Source organism: Rhinopithecus roxellana, chromosome 10 (genome assembly GCF_007565055.1).
Source record: "Rhinopithecus roxellana isolate Shanxi Qingling chromosome 10, ASM756505v1, whole genome shotgun sequence".
Taxonomy (NCBI): domain Eukaryota; kingdom Metazoa; phylum Chordata; class Mammalia; order Primates; family Cercopithecidae; genus Rhinopithecus; species Rhinopithecus roxellana.
Window position 1 is genome coordinate 28,796,945 of NC_044558.1, and position 12,222 is coordinate 28,809,166.

The following is a 12,222-nucleotide window of genomic DNA, read 5'->3' on the forward strand; positions in this document are numbered from 1 at the left end:
AGACAGGGTCTTGCTCTGTTGCCCAGACTGGAGTGCAGCGGCACAATCACAGCTCACTGAAGACTCAAACTCTCGAGCTCAACTGATCCTCCTGCCTCAGCCTCCTGAGTCACTGGGACTACAGGCATACACCACCATGCCTGGCTATTTTTTGTTTTTTTGTAGAGACAGAGTCTGGCTTCGTTGCCCAGACTGGTCTCAAATCCTGGCTTCAAGCTATTCACCCTCCTTGGCCTCCCAAAGTGCTGGGATTATAGGAGTGAGATACCATGCCTGTTATTTAAAAGGTGACTCTGTCAATTGTATTCCAGGAGTCAATTTCAGGAAACCAATTAAGAGGGTATTGGAGTAATCTATATGAGAGATTATTTGATCAAATGGTGAAGACAATAAAGACAGAAACAAGTGAACCTATTGAGAGATTTTGTAATAAATAAAATCAGAACTCAAAAGAAGTCAGTGATCAATGATCAATGATAATGACCAGTTTTCTGGCTTAAGCAACCCATTGGATGCTAGTATCATTTGTTGAAATTGAGTGAACCAGATTTAGAAGAAAGATCATAATTCAGTTTTTGGCATTTGAGTCTAAAACGAGTGTGAGATATTCAATGACGAGTGGACAGTTGGATATAAAAGTCTGGGGCTTAGAGAAAACATCTAAACTAGAGATACAAACTGGAGAATCACTTCCATATTGTAACTAAAACCATATACTGGGATAAGATTAGTTTATGAAGAAAAGATGTTAGCTCTAACTACGCCCTGCAAAAAGGGACCAAGAGTCAGTGGCCAGGGAGGCAAAGAAACTAAAATCAGGAAAGCATTGTATTATAGAATCCAAGTAAGAGAAGGGAGTCAATAAATTCTGCTGAAAGTTCATGGAAATGAGACCTGCAAAATATTAATGTTTCACTAATATGGATGGCATTTGAAATCTTAGTAGCAGTCATTTTAATAAAATGGTGGAGAGAGAAATCAATATAACATGAACAATGGGGACAGTCATTGTATCCAATTTCTTTAAGAAATTTGGCTGTGAAAAGGAGCAGAGAGACATGACATGTGTAGAAAAGAGGATAATTGAAATAGGAATTTTGTTATAATAATAGCGAACACTCACACAGTACATTTTGCGAGCCAGGACTCTTCTAACTCCTTTTTACATACTAACTAATATAATTCTACTGACTCCATCACTATTCTTCCATTGTAGAGATGAGAAAAGTGAGGCACAAAAGAGAAAGTACGTTGTCGGAGGCTTAGTAGGTAATAAGAAGCAGACCTGGGAATTGAACCTGAGTAGCCTGACTATAGAGTCTATGTTGTCACAAAGTCACTGAGCAATCTTCTAAGCATATTTTAATGTTGAAGAAAAGATCTCTAATGTTATTTTTTCTTTTGTCAGTAGTAAACTATTCGGCACATACTCCCAATATTTCTATCTATCTTTAAATCAGATATACATTGTGCCATACCAACATATGATGTGTTTAATAAAACATATAAATGAAACACAGTTTTAAAAATATGGGATAGAAGTAAATATAAATAGAAGGTCTAATGTTTTCTTCTCGTACTCCAGTGGATTACGTTATGAAATCCACAATGAAGATAACTAAATAAGAGAGGGAAAGGAGAGAGAGAACTGAGTGCATTTACTGGTTTCGATTGCATGTGACAAATTTCCACAAATTCCGTGGCTTAAAACACCCATTTATTAGTTCACAGTCCAGTAAAACAGAAAAAATAACCAGACAGGCAGCTCTAATAAAGTAAAATCATGGAAATGTATGATTTCCCAGCCAGAAGAACCTTCAGGACCATGTTATCCAAACCTGTTTTATAAAAACAAGGAAGGTGGGGCCCTGATGGTTAAGCAGTTGACCACATTTCACCTCCTTCAAATCCTTCTTATCCAGACCTTCCCTGAACTTCCTGTTTCAAATTGCTCTCCTTATCACCCACCTACTTTACATGTTTCCACAGCACATACCTCACCAAACATGTCTTTTATTTTACTCATTTTTCATTGACTTTGCATGTCTTACTGACCACTGTGCCCAAGGGTCTAGAATAGTGCCTAGCACGGAGGAGGTACCCAATAAATATCAGTTAAACTAAAAAATAGTGAATGAATACCCATGGCAGTCCAGTACTCTTTCCACCGCTCTCTACTGTACTTTACTGTCACTTTTTGTTTGTTTTTGTTATTGAGACAGGGTCTCACTCTATCTTCCAGGCTAAAGTACAGTGGCACGATCTCTGCCCACTGCAACCTCCACTTCTTGAGCTCAAGTAATCCTCCCACCTCAGCCTCCTGAGTAGCTGGGGTTATAGTATGCATCACCACACCTGGCTCTTTTTCTTTTTTTTTGTAGGGACAGGGTTTCGCCAAGTTGCCCACGCTGGTCTCAAACTCCTGGGCTCAAGCAGTCTGCCCGCCTCAGCCTCCCAAAGTGCTGGGATTACAGCCATGAGCCACCATGCCCGGCCTACTGTCACTTTTCAGAAGCATTTTGATTTTCTATTTTCATCCTTATTTTGATCACATCAGAATATCTGCTTTTCTGTGAATTATTATTTCTAATGGGACCACAAGTGTATCAGTTAATCAAAATATAAATTATGGATATCGTGAGGAAATTTTGAACTTCTAAATCATAAAGTGGAAATCCATTTTCCATTAAATTACATGAATTTTATACTTACAGAAGAGTAACTTGGTTTAAGCAGTTCAAGGGGTATAGTACTGTGGACATGCATTCCTGTGCTAGAACACTCACGCCCTCTTGTGGACAGGGTTCATCCTGACTTCCTGCTGAACCTTCCTTATGTCAGCCCAGGTAACGGCTCCTCCAGGACACTTACATGTCCCCTGCCCTCCTCCTCCTCCCATAGACACCAGCTCTGGTTAAAAGGGGAAAGCTAGAAGGCGTGTTTTAAAGCTACATTTACATGGCCAGCACATTGACTTTACAAAGAACATGCATTTGGAGTGGCTTGCAGAAATTTATTATTATTATTGGGGGAATAAATCTCGAATTAAAGTCCCCCTCTCCTCAGTTCTGTTACTAGACCCTGGAAAGTTTCAATCTTCACCTCCTACAGCGTTTGTGCCACTTCTGTGGTACAGTCAATACATTATATTGTTACTCATCTAGGTATCCATAGAGCCTAGACTAGAACCTAGAAGAGTCTATGGTGGAACTCAGTAATTATTTTTTAATAAGAAATGAACGAATATAAACCAATTAATTATAGAGTATGCCTAAAGAATAAGCATCCAAAGATACACTCTCTCTTTCACCCGAACAATTTACTGTACATTTGTACACTAGGCCAGATTCAGTGTTTCTAGCCTGAACACATCACACAGCAACATTTCACACTGTGACCATCTGGTCCATTAGATGTAAATACCTTTTTGGCAGATACTTCAGGAGTATGAGAATAATGTGGAAATAAAATGAAGATGAAAAATACTACCACCCAAAAGATATATTTAAAGCCACCCATTATCTTATTAAAATTAAAAACATGACATTGTCCTTCATATAAGTGAAGACCATCTTAGTATTTTTATTAATGGGGACTAAGCAAATGGTCTGAGTTTTCATTTGAGAGATAATTAGGTCTCCATTTGTTTGTCACCTCTAAACAAGACTCCCAACCTCAGAGAAAAATCATCTACTCATCAAAGAATCTGTTGCCAATTTAACACATAGAAAAATCTTCCTACAATTAACATAAATAGAATGTCCTTTTAAAATGTCACAGCATTAATTCAGGTACTTTTGAAAAACTCACTCAAGAGTACAATGCTTCCATCAAATGTATGAGCTTAGCCCCGTTTGCAAAGGTCACTGAAATGAACCCATCTTTTTCCACATAAAACGATGTATGGGGCTACAGAAGCCATTAAATAAATATTCATTTTAAATCAAGCTTTTTATTTATTCTTTGGAGATGACCTCTGTTCTAATTATCTATAATGCTTTCCAAAAAGGAAAGGTATTTTTGTCATTGTCTAGTAAATCATTAATTTTGTGTCTATTCAGTGGCTGCATTTTTTAAAAAATAATGAAGTTATCAAGCTGCTCAGAACAAAGCTGCCTTCTGATTGTCAGCTCCATATTCTAAAAGAGCAGGTTAATTTCTCTGAATCTCACAGCTGGAACTTTTCTAACATTAACTGGCAGTTTCCACCTAGTGATCAAGGCAATTGACTAAAATAAATTACACATAAAGCTGAAATTCCTAATAGTAATAAGGCCCCTTCATGAGATAATCACACCAGCAAAAGCACTTATGTGTTGGCTGCAACCCTACAGGGTCTTGAAATTATCTTATAAAAACTGTACCTCCAGAAATGGTTTTGTTTCTAGTTTCATGACAGGGCTAATATGGCAGTGTCCATAGTACTAGGCACAAAGGAGGAGCTCCAAAAAAATTCCTTACTTGACTGGATTGAACTGGAGACACTGTTGTTAGAGCACTAACATCAGTGCTATTTGCAAAGCAGACGACTGGTGAGGTCCTCATTTCAATACAGTCAACTGACAATTATTTAGAAGCCTTTATTATGTGCCTGGAGCTAGGCATAGAAAAGCAGTATATAGTTCCTGCTCTTCTGGAGTTTAAGGTGAGTTGAGCTCACATATAAGAAATAACTAGGGAAAAGCAATCTCTAGGCACCATTCTACCGGCTATAAAGCAATTGCTAGCAGAAATCCAAGTGGGCTAAGAATAGTAAGGATAGTAAGGAGGGTTTGGGTTTTTTTGTTTGTTTGTTTGTTTTGGAACATGGACTAGGGCTTAATGGTTAGGAGTAATTTGATTAGGCAGAAGGGAATAAAAGCATTGCAGATGGATTTTCAACTAAGCAAAAGTCTGGTAACTGGAAGGAATATAGCTCACAGAGAAACAGTGATTGCTGTAGCAAACTTCCCAATCTTTGTACCATCTTCATGACCAATGCATTTATTAACTGGGCTGAAGGGAGTGTTGATGGCTTATATCTCATAACCGAGTTCCCCCTTCCTGGCATCACCCTCAGCTGAAAAGATGCTGACCCAAGATGTAGGAGCAGCCCACATCCAATATTTGGGGGATTCAGGATGATAAAATCTCATTGTTGTTGCCCCGGTTCCAAATATCTTTGAAGAACTCACAATGCTCCAGAGTTCCCCATAGAATTGACTGAGGCCTTTGATGTAACTGTATCACAGCCCAACTTCTCCTCCTGTGTAATCCTGATTCCCTCACTCCCAAAGAGGGCTTGATCTAAAGGACACACCCCTATAAACCTCATGTTGAAAATCTGCCTGAGTCTGCTTGCTCAGAGAACTCAAGACAAACGAAGATGCTGCAAAGACCAACCTGACTTATTCAGTTGTAGGGAAGCTGCATGTTCTCATTCAATAGGCATAGACACTATTCTAATTCTGGGAACACAGCAGTAAGGAAAACAAGTCTCTTCTCTTATGGATCTGATATGGATCTGGTGAGGAAAACCTAAATAGACATAATAGAATGTCAAGTAATGACATGTACTAAGACAAAAAAGAAGCAGGGCAAGAGGAGAGGTAATGTTTGTGTTTAGGACTGCATTGGACTACATTAGATAGAGTGGCCATGGAAAAAGTCCCTAAAGAGGTAACATACAAGCAGAAAGCCGAATAAACTAATGAAACAATTCATACCAGTATCTAGGAGAATAATGTTGCTGACAGAAGGAACAGCAATGCAAAGACCCTCAGATAGAAGGGTGCTTGGCATGTTTTGGGACGAGGAAGTGAAATCTGGAGAATAGTGGTAGGATACAAAGGGGTCAGATCATATCAGACCTTTTAGTATAAGGAACAGATGTTATTCTAAGTAAAAAGGGAAGATATCAAAGGGCTTTGAGTAGAATTGTCCCATGATCAGATTTCCATTTTAAAAGGATCACGCTGCCTTTTATGCAAGAAGGAAACTAGAAAGGAGCAAGAAGAGGTGCAAAGAGGCTATTATGAGGCTATTACAGAGGTCTAGGTCAGAAGTGACAATGACATGGACTTAAGGTTGCCACTGGTCATGGCTTGCCTGGGACTGAGGGTTCTCCCAGGATGCAGGGCTTTTAGATCTTAAACCAGGAGGATATTGAACAAATCAGGACATTTAGTCACCCTACTTGGACCAGAGTGACAACGCTATGAATGAAGGCATGTGGTCAGGTTCCAAATATATTCTAAGGGTTGAAGAAGCAGTGAAACAAGAGAAAATGGTTTAGACATTTAGGACAGAGGCAAAGTGTAAAACTTCTTGAAAGTCAGGAAGAGGGGTTCAGACCTTTCAAACATTCACTTGGCATTAGTATGTAGTATGCATTGAATTTTGGAGAGACTATAACTAAAGAGGTCTTTACTCAGACTATTTCAGAAAATATGACAGAAGTGTCACTAGGGCTCAAACACAATGGAGCTGATGGTAAAAATGGAGGTGGAGGTGATTGAAGTGGTGGTGTTGGTAGTAGCAGAGGTCATAGTGTAGGATGGTGAAGGTGGTGGTGATAGTGGCAAGTATCATGTGGAGATGGTGGTCATATTGACGTGGATGTGGAAGTGAAAGGAAAGAAAGAAAGCCAGAATAGGGAGGGAGGGAGGGAGGGAGGGAGGGAGGGGAGGGAGGGAGGAAGGAAGGAAGGAAGGAAGGAAGGAAGGAAGGAAGGAAGGAAGGAAGGAAGGAAGGAAGGAAGAAGGAAGGGGAAGGGAAGGAAGGAGGAGGGAGGGAGAGAAGGAGAGGAGGAGAGAGGAGAAAGGAAAAGAGAGAGCGAAAAAAGAAAGACAGAAAGAAAAGAAGAAGAAGAAGAAAGAAAGAAAGAAAGAAGAAAGAAAGGAAAGAAAGAAAGAGAAGAAAGAAAGAAGAGAAAGAGAGAGGGAGGGAGGAGGGAAAAAAGAAAAGAGAAGAACGGAGGAGAACGAAAGAAAGAAAAGAAAAAGAAAAGAGAGAAGGAGGAGAAAGAAAGAAAGAAAGAAAAGAGAAAAAAGAAAGAGAAAGGAGGAGAGAAAGAAAGAAGAAGAAGAAAGAAGAAAGAAGAAGAAAGAAAGAAGAAGAAAGACGAGAAAGAAAGAAGAAAGAAAGAAAGAAAAGAAGAGGAAGAGAAGAAAGAAGAAAGAAAAGAAAGAGAAAGAAAGAAAGAAGAAAGAAAGAAAAGAAAGAAAGAAAAGAAAGAAAGAAGAGAAAGAAACCCCCGCCCGCCCCACGCCGACTGGCGTGCGGGCGTGTTCTGGCGGGCAGGTCGGTAGGGGGAGGGCGAACGGCGGCCCCCTGACCGCCGGCATGGGACCGTCCTCGTAATCCTTCCGCCTTACTAGGCCGGCACTTCTAGTCAGCCGTGTTATCCCTCTCTCGGACATTTCCAAACCAAAAATATTAGTCTTTTGGTTTCACTCCTCGAGAGGAAAACAGAGGGAAAGGAAATTGAGATGCGTTAGTGACCCTGACAGAAGGATGTTGGAAAGAATAGTTGAGGGGAGGGATTGGTATTAAACATTAATTTAGTTACAGATATAAAGTAATAGTGGAATAACCAAGTGGATGGCCAACTGGAATATTAGTTTCTATCATTCCAGACAGCAGTGTACTAGTAAAGAAAACTCATGATTTTGAGTCAAAAGAGTTTGCCCCAGTTCCTCTCTGAGACAGCTATGTAACCTACACCCTCTGAGTCTCAAAGTCTTTATATATAAAATGGACATAACAGTACCTAGTTCACAGGGCTATTCTAGAAAAAAAGCAGACAAAATTGTCAAGGAGCAGCAAGGATCTGATTTGGGTATCTTCTTTTTTTCTTTGCAAATTTTCCAAGAACCCTTTTAGTCTCCATCACCATAATCCCACCAAAGAAAAACTTTCTTTTTAATTTAGAAAAACTTGGTTTCTAGAACTTTAGAGTGATAAATAAAATATTTATATTAAATGTTTATAAATTACTACGCAGCCATCTTTCTTCCAAACTGGCATGCCAAAACTATGAAATTAGAGTTTGATGTAAAACTCTTCATATAAAACTATTGGGTTCTTCTAATTCCTCTATGTTGATGGACAAGAGATATAGTAAAACCTTCACATGCTAGAACAAGACTCTAGGGTCAGAAGTGCTCTTCTTCTCATCACAGAAGTTCAATGAAAGACTTCACTGAGGAAATGAAAATATTTGCTTCCAAAAATTCATACTGGCATGAGTCTTTAAATCTGATTCAGGGTAACAACACTGGCTTACTATATAAGCCACAAACACAAGCCTTGTTTTGACTGGGGCAGATTAGAACACACCTTGTGGGGATGACACAGAAGTCCAGATCGTCCTGCCATGAATGTCCTTCTTGCAGGCAGTATCAGGGCCTCCCCAGGATGCATATTCTAGGTCTTGTTTTACATGAACTTCAAGTCCCTCATCCTCCACAACATGTGAGAAACACATGACAATCATATCTGCAAATGTCCTAAATCAATTAATCTAGGATCAAACCATCAGGTGGCAAAAGAAAGCTGCCCTAATTTTCAAACTTTTGGTAGACAATTATTAAAGCTGATTCTTAGAGCATTAGCTAAAGCAAATACTTAAACCTCCAAAACCTTCACTAACAAGACAAAGGTTAGTATAAACTGGGTATTTTCCTTGCCATTTCCTGGAAATGAGTTTTTCTGTATCTTGTTGATGCCCATAAAGGACACAAATTTCAGGAAAATCAAGGGCTAGCTTTCAAATATTTTGGAGATCCAGAAGTAATAAAATGTTAAAACTTTTTGAAAAGTAACTTCAGTTAATTAATATAAACTACACATTCAATTTGGCATATCAATTATGATAATTTTATGAGCAAATGAAATTTTACATGTTAAAGTTCTTAAACTAATGAAGCAAATGTAGATCTGTAAAGGGTGCTTTAAGAAAAGCACTTTTTCATTTTTTTTCTCCCAAAATGCCCGTATTTTTCTTTCAAACACTCATTCTTCCCCCATCTCATAACTTTAAAATTATAAGTAACATCACAGGTTTCTCCGCTTCCAGCATGCTTTTTCAAACGGTACAAATACTCTCTTCTGAAAATAAATATTATGTAAAATATTTTACATCTCCTATGTGTCATAAGATTGAGGAATAAAAAGATATTGGAAGAAAGACATTTGTGACATTTCTCTGTTTAACACAATTGCAATGCCCCTAAATTAATCATAGAATTAGATTATGGCCCATAAAGGGAGATGTTATTTAAGAGAGAGCAGTGATGTCTGAAATCCCTAATTAGAACAGTTAGAGTAACCTGAACCTGCAACACAATCAGTTCCCCAAGGAGGCTATTGTGGAAAATAGACAGAATTCTGGGGGGGGGGGGGGGGGGGGGGAAGGGCCCTCCTCCTAATGAGCATTTTGAACAGTAATTTTGTTCATTTACATTTCTCTTGTCCCATACATTTCAGATAAATTTGTCCATATTTTATATTAATTTCCATGATATTGTCTCCCATTCTTTATTTTCAGAGACTCTGAAGAGTAATTTATTCCACTAGCCTCTCCTGTTGTATAAATTAATTCCTAAGAGTGTGTAGGCACATCAGGTGAATTCAGCACATTAGAAGTAACTCTTTATTATTTATATTAATGGAAGGGGGTTATGACCTAGATAATTCAACACAGGTATTTTCTAAAGTTTCCACTTATTTAAGTTTTGAAACTGTGTGGAAAGTGATAATTTAATCATGGATCCTGTCTTCAAGGAGTTTACAGTCATGTGGGAGAATTAAGACATATACACACTAAGACAAAAACAGAGTTCTTAGTAACATAGAGATGTATGGTAAAATGCTATGGGGACTCAAGAAATGAAAGACTTGGAGCTATAAACATATATGGTGATGTCTCCAGCACAGACATTACTTTAGCAGAAAGAGACACTATTTCTCCCTCACACATTGAATGTATTACCTCTCAATTATAGATAAATTACAACCTTTCTCTTTTGAAAAATGGATATAACGAATACACCCCCCCCAAAAAAAGAGGGGGGGGAATTACATTTTCTTACCTGTTAAATTACATCTAGGTGCCTATTTCCACACTGGAGACTCTGGCTGACTTAACACGTATGTCAAGTTATAGATAAAGACACATATAGTCACAATATGGGTTTAACTTGAAAGTGCCTTAGTATATGGCCTTCTGTAGCTCGTTCCTATGTTAAAAGTCTATCTGCAGAAGTCTGACATAACTGTTGCCTTCTATAGCATCGGAATTCACATTTCATTGTGGGAAACACTAAAATAAGTCCTGATTTGCCATCCTCCATGTCAGAAAGCACTCTAGAGCCTCCAGTATCTGGGAGGCTTACAACAAACTCTCTCTCTTGCACTCTCTCTCTATCTCTATCTCATGCTTATAAATGTGAATGCAAATTCTACTTATGTTGCACAATAATATAGTTCTTAATTAATCACCCTAGAAAATAAAAAACTTAAGGTAGGATAATCAGTCGGAATCTTTTCCGAAAAAATGTAAAATTCCCTATACCATCATCATTGTAAACACTTGATCAGTTGTTCAAAAACGCCTGAGTACAGGACTGTTGAATGTTCTTTGGGCCTAAAGTATGGTATCAGCAGAATAACATGAGAAGTTATGAGATGCATTTGCATTGTGTTAATATGGATTTCCATTTTCTAGCCTGCTGCTCAGATTTTTAGGATTAGGAAAAAAAGTTAGACCTCACTTAAGATGAGTAATACTAAAAATGCAAAACCTTATCCTTTGTTACATTTCAGCTATCAGGAATTCAGAATTTCTCATCAACAAACAGAATTTAATGAAACACAAATGCAAGTCTTTTTCCCAAAAACCTAAATATAGAGTATTAGAGGTAATCCTATTTGAAATGTAAAAGGACAAAAATTTAGGTAGATTGATTAGACTAAAGTGTTAGGCTTTTTTCAAAGTTATTTAATAAAAATATGAAAATTTTGCCAAGAGTTTTGCAGTGCTATTCAGAGCACAGACTCTCTTTAAAAGTCATGTTGTTCTCATTTCCTGCACCATTCAATTATAGATATATTTTGATGAACATTAAAGTATAGATGATATTTGTTAAAAACTGAAATAGATGGTCTTAAAAAAGAATAAAAGCTGTTACTACTCTTGATACCTTAGTCAATGAAAGGCCACTGTGTAAATGCCAATGGATCTAAAATTTTCAAATTCTAACCAACATAATCCTCCTCTTGAAGAATTTACAATATATATGTTAAAACTCTATTTACTTGCATTTGAAAAATTACTAATGCTTTCTTATTGGTTTTCTTAGCAAGAGAAATTGGGTGATATCTGCTTCTCCCTTCGCTACGTACCTACTGCTGGTAAGCTGACTGTTGTCATTCTGGAGGCAAAGAACCTGAAGAAGATGGACGTGGGTGGCTTATCTGGTAAGCCTGCGGTGTTTATTGATTTTTTTCAAATGCTGTCTCATCGTGGATACCAAATGCATGGCGCACATGCTGCGACTCCCCACTCCTTAATTGATCACAGTTCTCTTTCCTACGGAGCCTGGAAGCAGTCTCAGAATTCATCCCAACACAGTGCCCCAGGAAGCCACTCTCAATTTATAGGAATTGGCATAGAAGACGAAATCTATTTTCCTTCTTTGGAGCCAAAGTATCCATTGTCTTTTTGATGGCATTGAAAGCTGAAAATGTTTGCTTCTTTTCTGAAAGGGAGTGATTATGACAGATTATAATAATTTTGTTGAGCGTGGAGGGGGTTTTTGGTCAAAATTCACCCACGATATAAAAAATAATGTTTTCTCTGAGACTTATTTATTAGGTATTTGATAGCCTAACATAGTTCCTACAATACCATTTATTAAAGACATGGTATTTCAACATATATACATAATGAAATCTCTGTTTGAGAGTGAACCCCTATGGTAATGCATTTAATTCCACAGCTTACACTGAGGATAGGAGAGATGTGGGGATTTAAAGTTCTATACAACCCGATCTCAGTAAAACATAGTGAATAACGTATACCCTGCCTCAAAAGCAAAGTCAGCTCAAGGACTTGTCACTTCCACGGTTGAACATAATTTTTCTTCTTCTCCGTATGATTAAATCAATTATGTTTTTAATTTTCCGCTAAATCATTAAAGTGTGAGGAATTTTCTTGATATGCCACAAGGTCATCATAAA

The 12,222-nt window shown here is 37.9% G+C and overlaps 1 protein-coding gene across 3 annotated transcripts in view; it reads left to right on the top strand.

Annotated features, from left to right (window-relative positions):
• Window positions 1-12,222, top strand: part of SYT1 (synaptotagmin 1) — a 600,629-nt gene that overhangs the window by 482,726 nt on the left and 105,681 nt on the right. For all 3 annotated transcript variants that reach the window (XM_030939619.1, XM_030939620.1, XM_010380423.2), the window contains one exon: window positions 11,343-11,460. In XM_030939619.1, the coding sequence (XP_030795479.1) occupies window positions 11,343-11,460 (118 nt within the window). The remainder of the gene's footprint in view (window positions 1-11,342; window positions 11,461-12,222) is intronic.